This window comes from Scophthalmus maximus, chromosome 21 (assembly GCF_022379125.1).
Source record: "Scophthalmus maximus strain ysfricsl-2021 chromosome 21, ASM2237912v1, whole genome shotgun sequence".
Classification (NCBI taxonomy): Eukaryota; Metazoa; Chordata; class Actinopteri; order Pleuronectiformes; family Scophthalmidae; genus Scophthalmus; species Scophthalmus maximus.
In genome coordinates, this window is record NC_061535.1 from 7657848 (window position 1) to 7677202 (window position 19355).

The 19355-nt window shown below is 46.5% G+C and overlaps 1 protein-coding gene across 13 annotated transcripts in view; it reads right to left on the reverse strand.

Moving 5' to 3' along the window:
- Nucleotides 1-19097, reverse strand: part of ntng1a (netrin g1a) — an 83914-nt gene extending 64817 nt beyond the window's left edge. For 4 of the 13 annotated variants that reach the window (XM_035619125.2, XM_035619123.2, XM_035619122.2 and 1 more), the window contains exons 1-2: nucleotides 18674-19088; nucleotides 9886-10553 (exon numbers count right to left, since the gene is read on the reverse strand). In XM_035619125.2, the coding sequence (XP_035475018.2) occupies nucleotides 9886-10134 (249 nt within the window). In that variant the 5' untranslated portion in view covers nucleotides 10135-10553; nucleotides 18674-19088. Of the gene's footprint in view, nucleotides 1-9885; nucleotides 10554-16261; nucleotides 16471-18673 lie in introns of those variants that run through there. The other 9 variants (XM_035619117.2, XM_035619116.2, XM_035619126.2 and 6 more) reach the window with 7 other exon arrangements.
- Nucleotides 19098-19355: the final 258 nt, after the last annotated feature.

The following is a 19355-nucleotide window of genomic DNA, read 5'->3' on the forward strand; positions in this document are numbered from 1 at the left end:
TGATGGAAACATGACATCCTGGTGGCAACACAAATCTCCTTACCATTTCAGGCAAAACCCATAACCTTTCCAACATAGCCTCCATACTGCTTTCTAATGTTAACTCACCTCAATTTCCGGCACTTTGTATCAGAAAGTAAGAAAAAGGGAAAAATAATAAAATAAAATGGCAAGCGAAGTGCTCTGCATTTTCAAAGGCTGCAGCTGAAGGTGCCACTTTGCTGAGGTTTGTTCCTCCTTTTCTGGTGGTTTCTAATGTGTCTGGAATGGCAAAGCACTGCAATTTTCGATACCTGTCAAGACAACATGAGTACGTCATACAAAACTGATCCCGGGGTACCTGGCCTACATGTGACTTGTATTTGAATGCTGCTGTGTGGATCTGTCAGTGTTGCCATGACAGTGAGTCAATGTTTCTCACCTGAGACAATGATCAGAACAATGGTGTGATTGCAATTTGGCTGTGAGAGGCTCAGTGGTGTTAAGAAACAGTTACTTTGCACAGCCCTGTTTTTCTTTTTCTTTTCTTTTTCTTTTTTACATCTGCACAGCAGTTCACATTGGTTTGGCCTACACTGTATCTTGCATCCTAAAATAGATGTGAACAGTCATCTGAAACAGTAAGATGTGAGCTGCAGTTCAGAATTCATGAAAGCCTGTGGTGTGGTTGTAGATACAGACACAAATGGGAACAGTAGAGAGAAGAACACACATACAAAAAACTTTTCTATTGTGCAGATAGAGGACGGGAGATGCTGCTTCTTTGAAATGCTGAGTAGAAGAGCGCGTGCCACGGTTGACCCACCCACCATGGATACAAATGGGATAACTCCATTGAGAATATTCCCACTTCTCTGCTGCAATTGATACTAGAAGGCCCTAACACACACACACACACACACACACACACACACACACACACACACACACACACACACACACACACACACACACACACACACACACACACACACACACACACACACACACACACACACACACACACACACACACACACACACACACACACACACACACACACACACACACACACACACACACACACACACACACACACACACAAAAAGTGTGCCCTGCATATGGTGTGTGTGGTTTGCTTGCCATTTATTAGCCATGTCCCAAAGAGGGACGGCGATATTGTGAAAATCAGAGTTCGACATAGTGAGCTCTGGGAAATCTGCGCCAGAGGTTCACAGTTCAATTAAAAGTCAACAGATTTCTCCAGCAGCCCATTGCTGTGCCTCCATCTATTGTCTGAGCCACATGCACAGATGTGGATAATGTAGGAGGGAGGGGAGGTCCAAAGCCCCCATTACCACACAGGGGAATTAGCGCCCAAAGAGTGATCGAAGACAAAAGGGGGTTTGTTAAAAGCCCTGTGTCATAGCGAGGCCCATACGGTTGGTTCCTATTATGCATGAGTCCTCCAATTCAGGGAGCGCGGTGCGCGTTTAACCACGCAACAATGCTTTATTTCTGGATGACTTGTAGTCAATAGCGAGAGCCTTTAAGATATTCTGAGGCTAAATCTGAGCCATGAGAGATCATTTCATCCTTGACGTATATTCAATAATAATTTTCTGGGAATTCATCATTTCAGTATCTGGCAACCACAGCTGAATGAGGGTGAAACATGCTCTCGTTTCCCAAAATGAAACATTAACCCTAGTCTAAAACGGACATGGAGGTTTTCCTCTCTGCAACCTCTCCCCGCTCTCCTCCCACACTTCATGGCAAAGGAGGAGATGTTTTTCCTCCAAACTTTGAAAATAAAAAGTCAACACAAAACCCTGTGGGTGGCGGGAGTCAAGGAGGCCCCCCGTTATCTTGTTGTGGCAGTGTAAACGGTGAGGCAACACTGAGCACCTTGATGGAGCCCAGATAGACGAGTCACGCGCTCGCACGGCACAACATCACAGAGAAGCACCTGATGTTGTCTGCATACCAACTTTTCACCAACTTTTACTTTCACAAACTCTTCTCCCTGGGAAGGAACACATCCTCCTGTTTGCTGTTTTATTTTTTTAAACAGTACTCTCATTTCCATTCACACTGAAAAACAGCAAAACAAAACCACATGAAAATGATGAGAAAGGGTAATGGCTGAGAATTGTGCGGATCCTGTGGTGACGCTGCTGCTGAAGATGGCAGGAAGAGCATCCCTCTTGTAGCGCTTGCAGTGTGAGAGCTGGACGGTCCGGGCAGGTGCCACTTTCACGTCATTTTGGTTCAAAAGGCAACAGACAACTTTCGTGCCTCTAGCGGTTCCAGGTGGTATTGTGGTTTGTTCACTGTCGTAAAGACGCTGCAGTCGCAAGACGCCAGTAAGGACGCAGGTACTTTTCCTCAGAGCTCTTGAGGAAATGATTACCACTTTGGAGATAACGGAGGAGAAGAAAGAAGTACGTACAGTATGCTGAAGCGCCCACTTTGTTTTCTGGCTCCTACCACTAACAAACGGCGTTAGCATTATGGAGTACTAATAAAAGCAGAAAAGCCATAAAAATCTAAATTTGAACAAATAATCAATGGTAATCAATGACAATCTGGTTGTGTTACTTACTGATCTAGTAGACAGAAGACAAACTGCATGTCGTTTCAGAAGCCTCCCAAGTCCCGGAGCTGTCTCCACGGAGTGAATGCCCATACGAGGTTCACTCGTTTTTTCTCTTTCTCTCTCTGTCTCTCTCCTTCGCCTGCTTTTGTTCCTCCGTCAACAGGATTCTTTTTATCATGAAAGGTTGAATTGTCTCTGTCTGACATTTTTTCTGTCACTGGGGAAAGATAAAGGGAGAACGCTATTCTCTTCCTTGTCTTGATTACGCGATGGGTCACGTTGTGACGACTGAAATTGAGTCGTTGTTTTTCCACGACAATCGCATTCCGTCTGGCCAAAAGAATAACATGGTGAAAGCAAGGCTTATAAGGGACCAATATAAGAACGGGTTGGTATCATTTTTCTATCGCCATTACACTGTCCATCAGTTTCAACTTCTTAATGAAAGGTGAATGAGTCATGAAATTACAAGCATCAAAAAAGACCCCCAAAAAAACAACTGTTCACGTCGGGCTGCAACTTGAGGAAATCTCCCACTTGGTGAGAAGAACCACAGACAAGTCAAAGGAATTGTTAAAACCCAACACCAACAATATTACAATCCATTCAGCTCATTGTACGGCCGCAGTTCGGGTCTGTAGTCATCTGCTAACGAAACTGCGACAACAGGCAGTTGGCAAAAAATTGTGCTTTCTCGATCTGTTGTCCAGATTTATTATTGCAGCTAACTAACGTCTCTACGGTACCTAATGATCCAGAAGATTAATAAATAACACCTGATCACACTAACAGTATAATGTTCTGGAAGTTTTCAAAAGATACAATTGGATATGTAGAAAATCATTAAGTAAATTTGGCACAAACACACAAACAACAAGAAGGGCTGGATTTTTCCTCACTTAGTCCACACACACACAGAGAGAGAGAGAGAGAGACAGGGAGACAGAGAGAGAGAGGGGGAGAGAGAGAGAGAGAGAGAGAGAGAGAGAACCATACTGAGCCACAACATGCCCCTAACAGGAAGTGTGGGTTTTCCTGCCAACACCTGTTTAATGGACTTCTCTTGAGCCCGGTCTGGGCTGGCTGACAAGTCTGTGTTTGCCTGGAAGAGCGAGTGGTTGGAGGAAATAAGAAAATTAAAAAAAATTCAGACAGTGCCCGACGCTCATGCAAACTTTATGACAGGTTTGGTCGGAGAGAATATGATGAGAGCCTCCCGTGACTGCAGTGTGTATAACCTTCACACCGGCCGGATAGATGCGGTCTGACTGTCCGACAACTCTGTGCTGCGTGAGACAGTATTCGACCTATTCTCACTGCACTGGTCGTGTTTCAGCTGAATGTATCAAGCTACAAAACGAAAGCTTGTTATGCTGCTGGGCTCAGATTAGGGGAACTTGAGAAAAGGTGAGCAGGCTGCAGGTTTTCCAAGAGGCCAGTACTGGAGCTGACAACTTCAGGACCCACAGGAGAATATGATTTCCGTTTGTCTTTTTGTGTCTATTTCACAATGGTCCTCAAAATGTTTTGAACTTCAAATCTTGGGGAGTTAAAACTTAAAACATGGAGTCTACTTTACCTTCTGCCTGGCTATACAGGACAAGTACGGCGTGTTGGAGTAGCAGCATTTTTAGGGTAATTTGGCAGCTGGGGTGTCAAGCAACTCTTATTTTTATTGATTATTCTGCCAATTATTTATTTTGAACGGTCAAGTTTGCCTATAAAAATTCAGAAAACTGTGACAACTGACTGAACAACAACAAACTGAATCCAAAACCCAAGGGGATTCAGTTTTTTGGCAATGAAAAGAAAGAAATCTTAAAATTTCAAAGTTGAAGCATTTGTAGTGTTTTCTGTCAAGTGCAATCAAGTTTGCTACCTTAACTAAATTGAAAATGTCTGTAGAGTGTTGATTATGCTAATTCATTAAATTACTTAAAAAAAAGAAAAACTTTATTCCCTTGAGCACAGATTGAGGCCATGTATGAAAAATTAACAAACGCTCCCTGTTGGGGAATTATCCAGAAATAATAATGCAAGACATCTATCACTAATCAAAAAAAAAAAAACAATAAGTTGTGCTGCAAGAACTCGTGAATTACAAATTTCAATAAAGCATTGATTTGGTTTGGTGGGGCAAAGATGACAGAAATCGTAAAATGGATCAGGCTGACTTAGTCCTCTGATGTTACACTGTTCTACCGAATGAGTAATTAATTTTTTCAATGCTGCTTAATTGCAACGATGCAACTGAAGAGTGACCTTTTCTAATGTGAATGTGCAGGTCGGAAGAGCTGTCTTTCTGCTCATTTTTGCAATCTGCCCCCGCCCCCACCCCCTCGCAAAAACCGCAGGATAAAGAAGTTCATGAGACAGAATGTCACAGAGAGTGTAGCCCTGAAAAAAAAAAGCCGCCGTCTCTTTCCCCCTCCTTTCATCTCCTCTAACCCTTACGTTGACTGAGTGTTACAATCTGAGATGAGGCATATTGCTGCTAACAGCGCACTGTTTCTCAAGGAAATGTCAGCATGGAGCCTGTTGAGAGGCGGCACAGCGGGATGGTGGTGGTGGTGGTGGTGGTGGTGGTGGTGGTGGTGGTGTGGGGGGGGGGGGGTACGGGGGTTAAAACGCTTTGTCTGTCTGAAACCTCTAATCAGAATCAGCTTTAGAAAAAGGTCAGATTTGTACAATGTAAGCAGGAGCCCACCGCATCTTCACCAACAAACCTAAATTATCCTTTACTGGGGCCTGAATAACTTCTCCAACAGGAGGCTGCTAACAGAGACAGCAGGCACCATGACGAGTGCTGCTCGAGTGCTGGACATATTCGAAAAGGCTATTGAAAAATGATCCATCTAATGACATGATTTAATGTGAAAAGGGGGAGTTTTTATTAATAATGATTAAACCATAGACCATGACTTTCACATTGAGCGGATGCCTCCCCAAAGAGAAGTGACACCTTACATCTAATCTTCAGATTACAACCGCTCACACAAAAAATCAAATGTCCTCATCTTACTGTACACAAGCCTGTGTCTGGGTCCTTAATGCTGAAGAGTTGAAATTATGTCTCACTTAATAAAAACCAGAGGAAGGAAGCGGTTGTTTGTTGAGGTCTGTCAATTCATCTTCGATGTGTCTTTCTGTGTTTTCCTTTTCCTCACTGCATAGCACACTGCACCAGCCACCAAACATACTACACAGTAGTTTCTACACGAGTAAACGATATATAGTATGACTCAAACATTGACGACATAATTTATCAGAGAGTTTCAGCCCAACACCGGTTCACACGGAGTACAAATGCGGAGGGGAAAATGAATACACGTTCCACACTGCAGCTTTAGTGGACCAATAAATACCACATGGTTAGAGAAGAGCCCAGCGACCACTTTTCACAGCTTAAACCAGCCCGTCGCGTTACTATTCTCATTAGCCAGGCAGAAGAATTATGCACCGGTGATCTACCTTCTCTTACCATAGCAAGGCTTTCTTGACCTCTCACTGGTGCGAAACAAGGGGGGGGGGGGGGGGGGGGGGGGGGGGGAGACACATGCCACACGGCCTTTTTATTAATCTGCTTTGTTTCCTCATTTAGATTTGATTGGCTATGAAATGCACCGGCCTGCCGGGACTCAGGTTTCAGCATTCATCAGCACTTCCTGGTTGTAAATTGATGGCACAAATGGAGACATTCAGTACTTGCATGGGAGTGTGTGAGGCCCCACACACACACACACACACACACACACACACACACACACACACACACGCGCACACACACACTCACGCGCACACGCACACGCGCGCCTGCGTCTTTTAAAATGTTTTATAAATTATGAAGTTACACCTATGTGTAATGCCATGTGCATCAAACCGTTTGACCTCATTATTCCCCAGGTAACCTTTTTTTTGGTCTCAAGGCTGGAGGTTTTCAGAATTCACAATCAGAGCTGTCATTTAGTAATTCTTGGAAACAAAAATCAGCTTCGTCACAGGGAAAGCTGCTCTCCTGAAGCCTGCACACACCAATTCATCAGCGTTTTTGAGTGTGTGCAAACCTGTCCATGTTTTTTGAAGGCCATTCCGAGTCTAACTGGAGGGGACGGTGAAATCTCATATGATGGCAGGTTCGTGTGCCAGAGTTCAGTGAATGCCAGCTTATTGCTATGGAAAAGGTCAGAGGCAGACTGAAAAGTCTTCAGTGGTGTCTGTGTGTGTGTGAGAGAGAGAGAGAGGAGAGAGAGAGAGAGAGAGAGAGAGAGAGAGGGATGCTCTCTTCCTTTATCTGTGACCCTGGGACGAAGGCCGCAACCTGAGATAACCATGCTCATATAAGCACCACGCCCTCGAGCTGCTGCCTCTCCCTCTGTCTCCGTCTCCTCTCGTCAGGCTTTGGTGTCCGTTACCTCCAGCGCTCCAGGAAGCAGACTACAGGCTTTGAGATGCAACGGCCTCTGTGAGCGTAAAATCAATTACACAGAGAGATGAAATTCTCCGATAACGCGGCCCTAATGATAATTGTCCTGAATTTGCAATGATATGACTTACGATACAAACCACTATTGGCATTGTAGCAGCATACTGGCAGCCTGAGTAGCTGGAATATCAATGATATTTATTCGATGTTGATTTGGAGCCATGTTACTGCCAGGGGTAAACATAAACCAATTAGACTCTATGGTAAGCGGCAGGGGTCATATTTCACTATTGGTGTGATCGGTGATAAGCAGAGTACAGTAGAGGGAGGAAATGGTTATGTGGGATCTAACCGCCGCCTCTTTAATTGAAGCACTCCGATCACTGCCGGAGAGATGAGGGCAGCGGTGCGCGACAAACTCCCGCTAATTCAATAAGCGATCATCAGACTGTTAAAAGGCTGGCAATAATAATAGTAATAAACTCAGTTTCAAATGTGCGTCCAGAAATAGAACCAGCTCCAGCGGAAAATCAGACACGGCTGACCGCCGTTCACCCGCGATCCAGCCAACTTTAAACCAAGACACCGCCGCCACGAAGCCAAAACCATTCACACGTCCGAGTTCAAATGTGGCTCACTCAGAGGTCACGGGGGCCACTCAGCCTGTTTGATGGCACCTCAATTCTCCCCCCGACTCCATGTGCCTACAGCCAACCTTGGCCGATCATGGGAGTCAGCGTTTTTCAAAAAGTGCCTGAGAGATGTCGGGGCTGAATAATGTGTCCTATGAATAAAACACATTAGCTACAAAACATGTTGAATAATTCACATTTCGGAGCCTCCATCCCGCCCCACGCAGGAGATATTAGTTCTTCAGTCACAGTTTGTTTCTCACAGAGTCCTCTGAGTCTCTTGTCTCCCCGATGCTCGCTCCCGTTCCCTCCTCTCTTGATCATTCAGTCGCTGTCTTTGTCATCTGTATTTTGTTAATCCCTCTCTGCTCTCAGCTGACTTTCTGCTGATGCGACCGTCTATTTATACTCCTCAGGCTACTACTTTTCCTGGAACATCTGACTGTTTATCTGAAGAGCTCTTGAAGCCGTCGGAGTGAGGCGTGCGTTTGTTCTGAGGGAATCTTTGAAGACTTGGTAACACGCGTGGGCCCAAAATGGACTCATCATTTAGCGTTAATCTGAGGCGACCAGCTGAGAGTTTCAAAGTGAAAGGGACCCGGAGTAAGCAGCAGGGCGGTTTGATAATTAAATACTTGACCTAATATGCATCTCGTGCTCATTTTCTTTTCAGCTCCAGCAGGAATTTGTGATTTTCACGATTGCAATGTAATGTACTGAATCAACAGCATCAGAGAAACTTCAAAGGGCAAACCACTCAAACCAATCAGTGCTTTTTAATGCACTGTTTAAATTTTTAATCTCTCTCATTCAACAAAACATCACTTCTGAGGCATCAGGATTTTAACAGCGTGCAACAATGTGGAGCCTTTTTTATCAACAAGTCAATCCTGGCAAATTTGCTCAGTGATTCAACAAGCTTTATATGCAATTAAACAGAAAAGGAGCTAAGTGGTTCATCATTTTAAAAGGCCTCATTAGAATTAAATTGTTCTAATCATAAAAACACATTAAGCACAACACATAAAAAAAAATGCTATTTGGATCAATTTTACCATACAAAAAAAAAATCACATAACAGAACAATAATGATTAAACCTGCTGCCAATCCATGAAAAGAAAAACACACGCGTGTTGCACAGAAAGAACATCATGCTTCTGGTTTGTTCAGAAAACAGAAGCCATGTTGGCTGCTGTACGACGCTGTACTCCAGCAAAACGGGGCTTTGAGCTAAATGCTAATTAGCAAGCTGACTTATGCTGACAACTTAGTCCTTAATACAAAGTACGGTTGAGGCTGATGACATCGTAGTATCGGAGTATTGGACTAATTAAAATGTTGGCACCACCAGAAAAAGCCAAGGAAACACCACAGGGATGTTTGTACCATGTTTCATGACAAGTCCATCCGTTAGATGATGAGATGTGGAACTCAAAACCACAAATGTTGAACTCATGGTTACGCTCAAGAGGGAAAAAATCGTACCAGCGCCAACGCTTACACGATTCATCTTCTGAGGACTATGAATGGCCTGCAGGTTCAAGCAGCTGACATCCATGTAGAGCCACACTAAGACATTTTTTAACCGAAACTACAGAGCAAGAATCATTGATGAATGCTGACACTGAATAATATTATTATATGTATATTATATTGGGCTAATGGAAACGATGACCACTTATAGCACTGCATCGGGAAAGGTGCTAAACTAACCGTGTGTATTTGCACATAAACAGTGCTCCACTAATGTTCTCATGCATACTGATGTATGTATTTTTAGTCCAACTCTTCACAACTTTAGAATTTCATCCAGCGATAGTTTGAATTTTTTTCCGCCTCCTCACTTTGAAATCGCAGCGACTGAGGCAGCTGCATTTCTGTGCGAGCGAGACGCCGGGCCGTTTTCATTGTTTAAGTCACAATATGCAGTGTTTTCTGGAAGTAGGCAGCGTCAACAGCACATCAGACAGCGTTTGCATTGCACACACATTGAGAGTCAGCTCTCTAAACAGCAGAGCGTGACGTCAATGGGCACAGACCTCCAGTTCTACATCTGCTGCTACGTATCTGAGCAACACAGGCTCGGAGAGTATCTGCTACAGCTATGTGGTCAGAGTAAGTCGACTAGACACAGTAAAAGATACAAAGACACAGATAAGAATGCGGCCCTATTATTTTTTTGGAACTAGGATCACTTTGTTCTTTTTGAGGTTTAAGATTTTGGGCTTTCTTCAATTTTGCTTGTACTCACCAGGGCGCAGTATGTCTCTGGAGGGTCTCCGCAGGTGATGTTGGGGGGATCCAGAGTAACCTTCAGGAACTGGGTCATGTCTGCCGCCTCGGGCTGGCAGGCCATGTAGTCCCAGGTCAGGCCTTCGTCTGTGTACACCTGGGACTTACATACGTCGTAGTGGCCCCATGCTGCCGGGTAGTGCTGCATGGCCGCCTGGCAAACACCAGTCCACAGCGCCTGCAGGGTCAACGCTAAATGGAAACGCATGACTGGTCCTCTCTCAGCTCCTCCTCTAGCAGCTGTATCTCCTTCTGAAGTCGTGTGGACAAAAGGACCCCTCTTCTACTCCCACTTTCTACGGCTCGCTCAGCTGGAGTGAGGAGACATGTCAGACTCCCTTCAGGTGGAGGGAATGGTCGGTGCAGAAGTGTCTTCAGAAGTTCGTTTTTACTACGTCTCGCCCTCTTGGTTTCTGGAGTGGGGGTTCAACGACGAAGACGATGAGGGTTACCAGCCCATTGAGAAGATAAGAGGAGAGGGCTGAGGGAGGGAGGAGGACAAGGTGGAGGAAGAGGGGGAGGTGAGAATGAGATAGCCCCCCTGACACGCTGATAGGTAGATGAGTGACAAGTCTCCTCAGCTCGCCTGGCTGTCAGTCATGGCCCTGGTCCTGTGTGTCGATCTGGCTGCAGAGAAAGGAGAAACAGTAGGAGCGGTTGAATATTGACAGTGTGGCAACACAAGCTGGTGCCATGATGTGGGTGAAAGGTGTGTGTGTGAATAGAAAACTGGATGGGTGTTAGGAAGGGGCACCATGTTGATGGTTGCTGTGCACCAAAGAACAAAGAAAAAAAATCAGTAAGTGATGCCATCAGGGTTAATTGGATCTTGCTGCTTTCACACCACACCCTCATTCCAAACAGTGGCACACAGGCACAGTGTTACAGTTTCCCTCACACTCCTTGCTACCCCACACCGCAAACACCCGACACCGCATGGGCTGAAATGATCAGGAGCATGAGGAAATGGTCACGGCCATCTATACCAAATGTTTTTATATTTTGAGAACACTGAGCAATTGTGTCAAGTGACAATTTCAAGACAAGAGTTTCAGTTTAAGTGGCCACTCAGTTTATACAGTCCCACTTTGCAGGTTAATATAACTATCTGGTGACTGTTTTCAAGTTTCATCTCTTGGATGGTAGATCTGTCCACAGCAGGAGCCACGGCAATATATCACATACAGTGATTTACTTCCGAGGACACGACGTATCCATTTATAACTGCCAGCTGTTGTGGGCCATGGCCTCACTTTTCCTTTCGTCTAAAGTTTTTGTACAGAAAACACCGGCAGTATGAAACATGAGGCTCGATAACATTTTCTCCTACACCTCGTTTCAATGGCACTAATCTGAAACGTAAACACTAACCATCTTCTTTTACAGGCGTTTGTTCCTCTGTTTTGTTTTTTTAATTGACCTAAAAAGGTCTACAGCCAGCATGTACCTTGCTAATGTTCTTGGGATTATTACAAAGGAAACAGAGGAAGAGCGCTTTTGATTCACCATCGCTCTCATTACTGGAAAAATCAAGCAGGATTTTTCACGTAAATATTTGTGTGTAACAACTGATCGTGTTCTCCAGTAATATCATATGGCTTTATGTGATTGTGCAAAAGTGACAATTTCAGCTCCATTAAAAGGTACCCTAAATTTGACACATTGTTAAACCAAGCATAATACGCTAGATCCATGTCAGATATTTTCAACCTGTGCCATTCAGAGTAATTTCAATCTGGCAAAATGTAAATCATCATTTTATGAAACAGCCAGAATCAGCTAGCAAAGTCTTGATATGTCCTATAGAACGCAGCAAATGCTCATGAAAAAGAACACACTTTACCAAAAAAAAAGAAACAAGATGATGACAGAAAAACGTATACAAGTTGAAAAGTTATACATACACCGTTGCATAGGTCCAGGATTTAATTACATTAATTCTAGTGCAAAAGAAAAATCCATCATATGAATCAAAATGAGCAATGTAAAATATGTAAGAAAAAAAGATACAAGACCAAGCATTGCAAGTCAGAGGACGGAGGAAGAAAGATGAGGTGGGGGGGGATGAAGCACCTTAAATGTAAAATGTAAGAATGTCAATGGGGGAGATGTCAGCAGGTGAGGAAGCAGCCAATTATCCAGAGGAACTCTTGGCACTGAGCTCCCTGTTCCCATTAAGAGACATAATATTACCGTGTTAAGGAAGAGTGTAAGGGATGGCCGGAAAGTGTCGGCGTGTGTGTGTGTGTGTGCGTGCGTGCGTGCCTGCTTGACATGCAACCTCTGGATAAAGAGAGACTTGAGTCATGGGTAATGAGACAACAAGCACAGGCGAGGCTTCGATAACAAGCAACAGAGATCACAAAAGTGGGGTCATTATCACTTCACCACCCTGGACACAGCGGCCCCTTCCTCTCATTACTCCCTGCTTATAACCCTCCGTCGCCCCTTGGAGTCGGGGTGAGGGAGAGGAAAAGCGGAGCAGATGGGAGACGTGTGGATGTGCATTTTAAGTGAGAAAAGGGGGGTTTATTTCAGGGCAGGTCGCTTCCTCCAACCATCGATCAAGGTTTGAGGACATCAGAGGAGGCGTGCTCACAGGAAGTCTGAAATTCTGCCGTGTACAGGAATACACACACTGCGTCGTAGGCAGAGCGATGAACACTTACAGGAACAGCGGGAGGTCGCTGGATGGGAGGGACGGTGGCGGCCAGAAAACAAAAAGATTCTAATAAGTTATTGTAGTTTTTAATATTGGTGTTTTTCTTATTATATTTTCACCTGATGGAAACGTCCCGTAAGGTTCACTTCACTAACAATAAGCAAAATACATTTTTGAATAAAAATGACAGATATTAATCCAAATACTGTTTGAATGTTAGGACGGGGGGGGGGGGGGGAAGTAAATAGCAATTTGCAGCTTCAAGGCTACTATTTTAATATGGACCCTCATTCTATTATTCCATTAAACCATATACAGTTCTGGACACTCACATCCTGCCTGAAATGACGGAGGACTGCAGGTACCAACCTGCCGGTGCCGCAACTCGCAAGGTCCATTTTATGTTCAGACACATGAATCTTTCACAAAGCCTGCGAGGGTTTGTTTGCCAGGTGAGGTCACCCACCCACCGACCAGACCGCCACCCATTACACCCAACCTCTCGCCGGTCTCTGCCTGGGCCTGAGCCTGAGAAACAGCCCCTGGTGTCCACTTCCATTTCATCCCCAGGGCCACTCGAGCGTGACTGAGTGTTTCTCCAAACCATGGGGGAAATGTTACACGCGTGTCCCAGGGGCAGCTCTTTACTATTGAGGGAGCCACTTGTAAATCATGCATATCATCCAAAGAACAAATAAACACAAACTTCATTTTACACCCTGCTCTTCCTCTTTTTCCTCGATTTAGCTCCAAGACTTCTGCAGGTGAACACATCTTAATTTAGAATTGCTTCCCTTCCTCTGTCAGCAACCTATTCTTCTCCCACCGTTCCTCTTTTCAATTCTTGCACCTATTGATTGTTTTATTTTGCTTTTCTTCTCTTTCCTATTTTTTTTTTTTGGACCAGAGGTTTGTGGGGGATCAGCACTTTCGCCTGCTGCTGGCTGTGTGCTGCCAACGGTTTCCACGGCTCCAGGCTGCACTTTGATGTTTTTATTTGATCAAAAGGAGCAAATTTTTATTTTAGGTTTTTTTTCCCACCGGTCAGATTTTCAAGCCATAATCTCTCAAGAATCATCCAATGTGGCCGGCCCACAGGGGGCAGTATTTTCACACCTGACTTTTTGACTATATAGAGGTTCACCAAATTAAAAACTACCTGAAATTATGAAAAAAAATTATAATAAAAAGTTCATTTGAGCTTTAAAGGATGTGCTCAGCCAAGTGTAAGGTGGCACAATTACACGGTTTTCACTGATATCTCAGGGGTTTTTACCCCTTTTCATTTTTAATTTCACGCATTTAATGCACTTTCCAGGGCAGTTTCTGACCCCGCTTCTGTCCTGTCTCTACCTACTTTCATCTTTTCTGACTCTACCTACTTCATATTCCCCACTAGTGCCTTACTAAAAGAGAAACAAGAGCGCAGGAGAGAGTGGGGCAGAAAGACAGGGGGCGCAGACCGTCAGAAGCAGATGAAAGATGGATAAAGATAGCATCTGGCCGGGCTTCAAAAAATTAAAAAATATATATATATATATATATATAAGCCTCCTGCCTACTCTCTGTGCTCCATTCACCAGATTTCTCTGCCTGCCTTCCCATGATCCCTAATCTTGCCTGTTAACAACCTGCCAATCGGGCCGCTGTCCTCATGAATAAACATATGGAGAGAGGAGCATGGTCCTGCAAACATGACAGGCAGCTTTTCCTGTAGAGGAGCGAGCATGCCTATAATGCATCCCCGGGGCTCGCCTCCGAGTCGGCCCATCACTTAGAGCTCTTTCCCACTCCTTAAAATGTCGCCACCTTGAATCGGCAGGCTTATGATCTTTTAATAATGATGACAGGTAGTGAATGTGCGGAGCGCTGACAGCTGGTTAACCGACTGCGTTGGGGATGGGTGGGCAGATTCAGAGGGAATCAAAGCTTTGGCTCTGCTCTGACGCGAGACAAATGGTTTGCCCGTGTCAGGCCTTTTAATATCCACAACTGGGCTTGTTTTGTGGTTTGTTTTCCACCTGCGACGTGATAAGTAATCAGTGATCTGTGAAAAACTCAAACCGTAACAAGTTTAAAACCCTCAAAAGACTTTCATTAGTTCGGGAGTTTTTGTTTCTTGTCCTGTTGAGGCTTTTCTATCCTGGAAATTAGAGTAAAAATTCAGATTTGGTCATATAGATCAAAAAGAGAAGCCATGCTTGAGCCCTGCCGGGGTAGTCATCCCTTTGCCAGGGCACGTCCGCAGCCTCACATCCACACAGGTCAGGCCACTGAGGGCGAGCGTGTCCCTGAGTGCTCAAGACGTGCTCGACCTGCCTCCACCAGCTGCATCTGCCACGGTCCTCTATCACTCTGACTCAACGCACCCCCCCCATCCCCATCCCCCTGAGCTGCTGAAGCTGCCACATGTAAACACGTGTGTGTGTGTGTGTGTGTGTGTGTGTGTGTGTGTGTGTGTGTGTGTGTGTGTGCGTGAGCAGCACTTTTGACAGGGTGACTGTGGCGACGCTGCCCCGAGTCGAGCTGAACACCCTCGGGCGTCAATTACTCCAGCGCCACATACACAGCGACGCAGAGGGCACCCAATGAGACAGTGAGACGAGACCTCGCCTCCGCCACCCTCCCTCCCTTCCTTCCTCCGCCTCTCCTCGCCACCGAGCATGCTCTCTTTGCGCCACGGGAGCACCTTATGCATTATTAAAGACACTTTTCCTAAAAGGCTGCTCGAGCATCATTCTGCAACCACGGTGACACGTGTGCCCGACTCAAAATGTCCACTTTAGCCCCGAAGAATGTGCTCAGCCAGGTACTGTAGCCCTCTCTCAGGCTGTGAAGAGGTCGGAGCCGCCACGTTTAAAGCCACAGCTGCTTCAACCGCACAAAGGGAGACATATGACAGCTGCCACCCTTCCACCAGAGGAGTAAAACAAATTAAATCAGGCTGCAATCACAGTAAGCAAACATGCACTAACTACTATTGACTGACACTGCGGGTTGCAGTGTTCCATCTAACATGATCAGTCAGTCATCTGCAGTCGGTCCTGGGAAAGGAAGAGCTGTGGTAGCAATTTTCTAAATACTACTTCAAATGCACAGTATGTTCATCCATTCAGCCCCCCGCATTCCCCCTGAACCCAGGGGCAGGCGAGTTTAACGAGAGCGGTTAATATGAGCAAATCGTTAAAAGGATAATTGCTGGGTTATTATCCAATACAAGGCCAAGGTGAAATCATGCGTGTGTCTTCCAGATTATAACTGTAATTAATTATATCACAAGGTAAGAGCAGGTGCAGCCATCGACTGCTGTGCAAAGAGAGTCTGACTCACAGGAGGCTGTGAAACAACTGTCACTGTCCCTGTCATAGGCTGATCATATCATGACGTATTAACGGTGGGTCAAATGTCATTATTTAGGTAGGCTAATATTAGGTAAATGTTCCACAAGGGGGCGCCTCGAAAAGAATGACCTGGGGAAATGGGTGTTAAGTTATGGACGCGTCCAAGGTCGCGTCGCGTCTCAATTCTGACAAGGTCTTCTTCTTCTTGTTTCAGAAAATGTGGAAAGTTGTCAGTGCTGTGTCTGTCCACTGCGAAGCCAGGCCGGAGCCCGGCGGTCCACGCTTCAACACGCAAAAAGTCAACTTGGCAGGGAAAAGGGGGTCAAACTTACATCACCTGAATGCCGCGTCCCTCTGCTCCCGGACGCCGCTCAACAAGTTCCCAGCGGCGGACTGAGCGTGGACGCAGGACGAGGCTCTCCTTCAAGACGCGCTGCTCGCCGGCGAGGTGACGAGTGCGCGCGTCGGTGTCTGGGGAGGAATCGCTGTGCGCACCATCTCTCGCTGTGGCCCGGCGACCGAAGGGTGGAGGGTGGAGGGTGGGGGGGGGGGGGGGGGGGGGGGGGACGATCGGGCTGAGGATATCCCTGCCACTTGAAGAACAAATGACTGATGGCCGCCCCGAGGGCTCAGTCAGCACCGCGCCTGCTGCGGACGGGAGGATTCTCTGAGCGGGAGCTCCGGTGCCAAAGTGTCCATCGTCCTCTCTCCAAAAGTGTCATTCCATCACGGCGCCGCTCTAAAAGGCACGGTTGCCGTCCACAGCAAAGAAAACACCCACTACTGCAAAACAAACTTTGACCTGCTGCTGCCGTGCGTCCCTCCTCTTTTCGCCCCGTCTATTGAATCCCTCCGTCCCCAAAGACTCCTGCGTGCGCGGAGCCTCGTCCCCCCCCCCCCCCCCTCTCTCTCTCTCTCTCCTGTGATTTGTTTCCAGTCACTCACCAGGGACAGGACTCGCACCAGTTTAGCCTCAGCTGCTGAGCACATCCACTCGCACCAACGCGTCTTCTCCCGGCTCCACGGGCACGGCGCAGCACCGACCGCACAGATGGAGATGACGGGGAGGAATTTGCGCTCCGAGGCTCTATTAGATGAGACGCACACTCAGCTCGTTCGTTTCCCCCCCCACCCCACACAGGCACACCTATGGTTTCTCCCCCCCACCCTTGCAGCCCGTCTCCACCACCCCACCCACACAGATTCACAACTACACGCACACCGTCCTCTTTCGGGACCCGTCAGCAGCTCCGGAGGGAGGGAGGACAATCGCCTGGAGTTGAACCCCTTTTTGTTGTTGTTGCTGGAGTTGAACCGAGTCGCGTTATATTTGTTCACAAATATTGTGAGGGTTAACAGTTTCAAATGGGTGGTTGCCTCCGGGTCAAACAAAAGGAGGAAAATATATGACTCTTGACGATTATGACAAAAACATCTTAACACGTGAAGAAGAGTGTTAAGTGTTCATTCCGGTTATTGCTTATTAGATAGATGGGTAGAACGAATCAGAACGAAATTCAGTTGCTGGCTCTCAAAATTCGTACATCTACCCCATAAAACTAAATTAAACTCAACATAGCGGCGCAATTGAAGGGAAGGTGAACATCCTCTTTTAGATAAACTAATAATATTAATAGGGGGACGCGTTTCCTCAGTGCGTAAAGTGCACGTGCCATTCTAAAATATGAAGCTTTAAATTGACCGTGGTTAACTGAGCAATTATGGAATGTCCACAGGGAAGGGGGGGGGGGGGTCTTGAAATTGTTACAATTCCACATCCAAAGTCTCAGGGTGAGACAGAGACTGGCGATAGGGAAACAAATGATCTCCTTTATTTATCTTCACCGATAGGCCTGCATTTAATTTCCCAATAAAAGGCTCGAAGATGTTTCACGAGACTTGGAGACGAGGCCACGCCACCTTCTCACGCCTTAATTGATTCCCACAAGCAGTGGAAGGGGGGGGGGGGGGGGTCGTGGAGGAGTCAGGTCGTGGCACTTGGCGCACAGGTCAACCCCGCAGCACGTTGACGAGCCTCTATAAACGAGCGAGTGCTGCAGCAGCGGCGTCTCCAGGCCCAGAGGCCCCGGCCACCCCCGCACCATCAGCCAGACCATCAGCCAGACCCGTGCCATCCTTGTAACAGTCTCTGAGATCGTCAGAGAGGAAGAAAGAAAAAGGTCGGCTCTTAGAAAATGAGAAAGATAACAGTGAATAGGTGACAAGGACGCGCCGTGCTCCGTGTTATTGACAGACAAGGAATCGAGTGTTTTTTTTATGTATCTGCACATATAAATTATTCATCTCAAAAGACTCGCGGTGTAAATGCTTTGGACCACCTGCCCTTCATTTTTCTTTACAGGTGAGTTTTGCATAAAATGGTACAAAAGGCACTTTAGTCAGAGAATGTGTGACGCAACATGGGGCGCTACGTGCCAGTGGTTCAGGTGATCGCACCAAACGTCTCGCTCGTGTCACGTCCATGCGCATGGGAAATGTGAGCTTGAATTCTGAATAAAAGAAGAAAAAAGATCACCTCAAAAGAAGAAGAAAAAAACCCCCATCAACATTAGGAAACGCCTGCCTGTTCTCAGAACAGTCGGCTCACTTTGTCTAACCACGACGCACAGTTTTACCACCCGCTCGGCGCGCGTCGCAGCAGAGCTTCAAAAGTTTGCGCGCCCCGACGCAGCCACTTGCAGACCGGCGGAATGAGAGGAAATGTGCAGAGGAGCGCGTCTCACCTTCGTCTCCAGTGCTTCATGCCAACGCCGAGGAGCGGCCGTCGTGCAGCCCGCAGCAGCCAAATAGATCCGCTTTGAAACGGGACATCTTGGGAAAAGGGAGACGACTCGCACGTCCAGAAGCGACCCGCTCGTCGCCACCGCTCCCGGGGAATGGAGGAGGGCTCCCGGTATATACCCGCGCCACGGACACAAGTGGAGACGACGGGAAAAAAAACAACTAAAATCCCTCAGAGCCAAATGTAACGTTTTTGACCGGTGAGGGTTAAACACGATTCGATCGAACGATGAAGAAAATAAAAGCTCCAAAGTGGCTCATTGAAAAAGAGCCTCAGAGACGCACAGTGTCCAACCTCCCTGCTCTCACACACTCCGAGGCACAGAGCCTCCGACAGCTGACTTTCACCCCAAGTTTATTTCTCAGCCGGAGCCTGCGCACACGCACGGCGCGCGCACACACACACGCGCGCGCACACACACACACACACACACACACACAGCTGCTCTAATTCATCCATAGTCAAAGGGCTGGGCAGCTTCTTTTTCCCTTCAGCTCGCACGTTTCACAGTAGAATTATCTCTCAGATCTCACGCAAGTCTGATCAGTGGCTGCAGCCGTTGGTTGGGAATCAGTGAAAAACGGCAGGAGGTTTCAAAAACACTGAGGGTAGACACTGATTCC